Source organism: Tarenaya hassleriana, unplaced genomic scaffold (assembly GCF_000463585.1).
Source record: "Tarenaya hassleriana unplaced genomic scaffold, ASM46358v1 Cleome106, whole genome shotgun sequence".
Taxonomy (NCBI): Eukaryota; Viridiplantae; Streptophyta; class Magnoliopsida; order Brassicales; family Cleomaceae; genus Tarenaya; species Tarenaya hassleriana.
In genome coordinates, this window is record NW_010960850.1 from 213293 (window position 1) to 213899 (window position 607).

Here is a 607-nt window from a genome sequence, read left to right on the forward strand (position 1 = left end):
TCCCAATTTCTCCTACAAGAACGTGTTAAACACGCTAAATCCTCAACCCGCTTTTCAACGGAGCAATCAAGGACCTCCGGGTTTTCAATCAAAGTACCAGCAACAAGGTCAAGGGAGTCAAGGTTACCAAGGAAATTCCAACTATAGACCACAGCAAGTGCAACCCAAGGATCAAGACCCGAACATCAAGGATATGCTATTTCAAATCCTCCAAGGTCAAAAATCACAAGGAGTATCCATTGGGAGCATTGAAAATGAGCAAGTTGCATTCAAGAAGCAATTGGAGGGAGTACAAGCCCACTTGAAGATTTTGGACAATCAAGTGGCCCAAATTGCGTCTTCCTCCTCATTAAGACAGCCAGGAATGCTTCCCGGAAAGAACGAAGTGAACCCTCGTGAGCATATCAATGCAGTCGAACTAAGGAGTGGAAAACAACTTCCAGAGATTACACCCCCGATGGTTGAGAAAGTAGTACCTCCGGGGTTGACGAGGGAGGAAAAGGGCAAGGCGGTAGAGGAAGACACCCCTAAGGTGCAAAAACAGGAGAAAGAACCAGTCTACATCCCCCCTCCACCTAAGGTACCCCCGATACCTTTCCCTTCTCGT

At 47.1% G+C, this 607-nt stretch overlaps 1 protein-coding gene across 1 annotated transcript in view; it reads left to right on the forward strand.

Moving 5' to 3' along the window:
- The first annotated feature begins 457 nt into the window (after positions 1 to 457).
- LOC109116322 overlaps positions 458 to 607 on the forward strand; it is a 7369-nt gene continuing 7219 nt past the window's right edge. The window contains exon 1 of the mRNA XM_019201483.1: positions 458 to 580. Coding sequence (XP_019057028.1) covers positions 458 to 580 — 123 coding nt within the window. The remainder of the gene's footprint in view (positions 581 to 607) is intronic.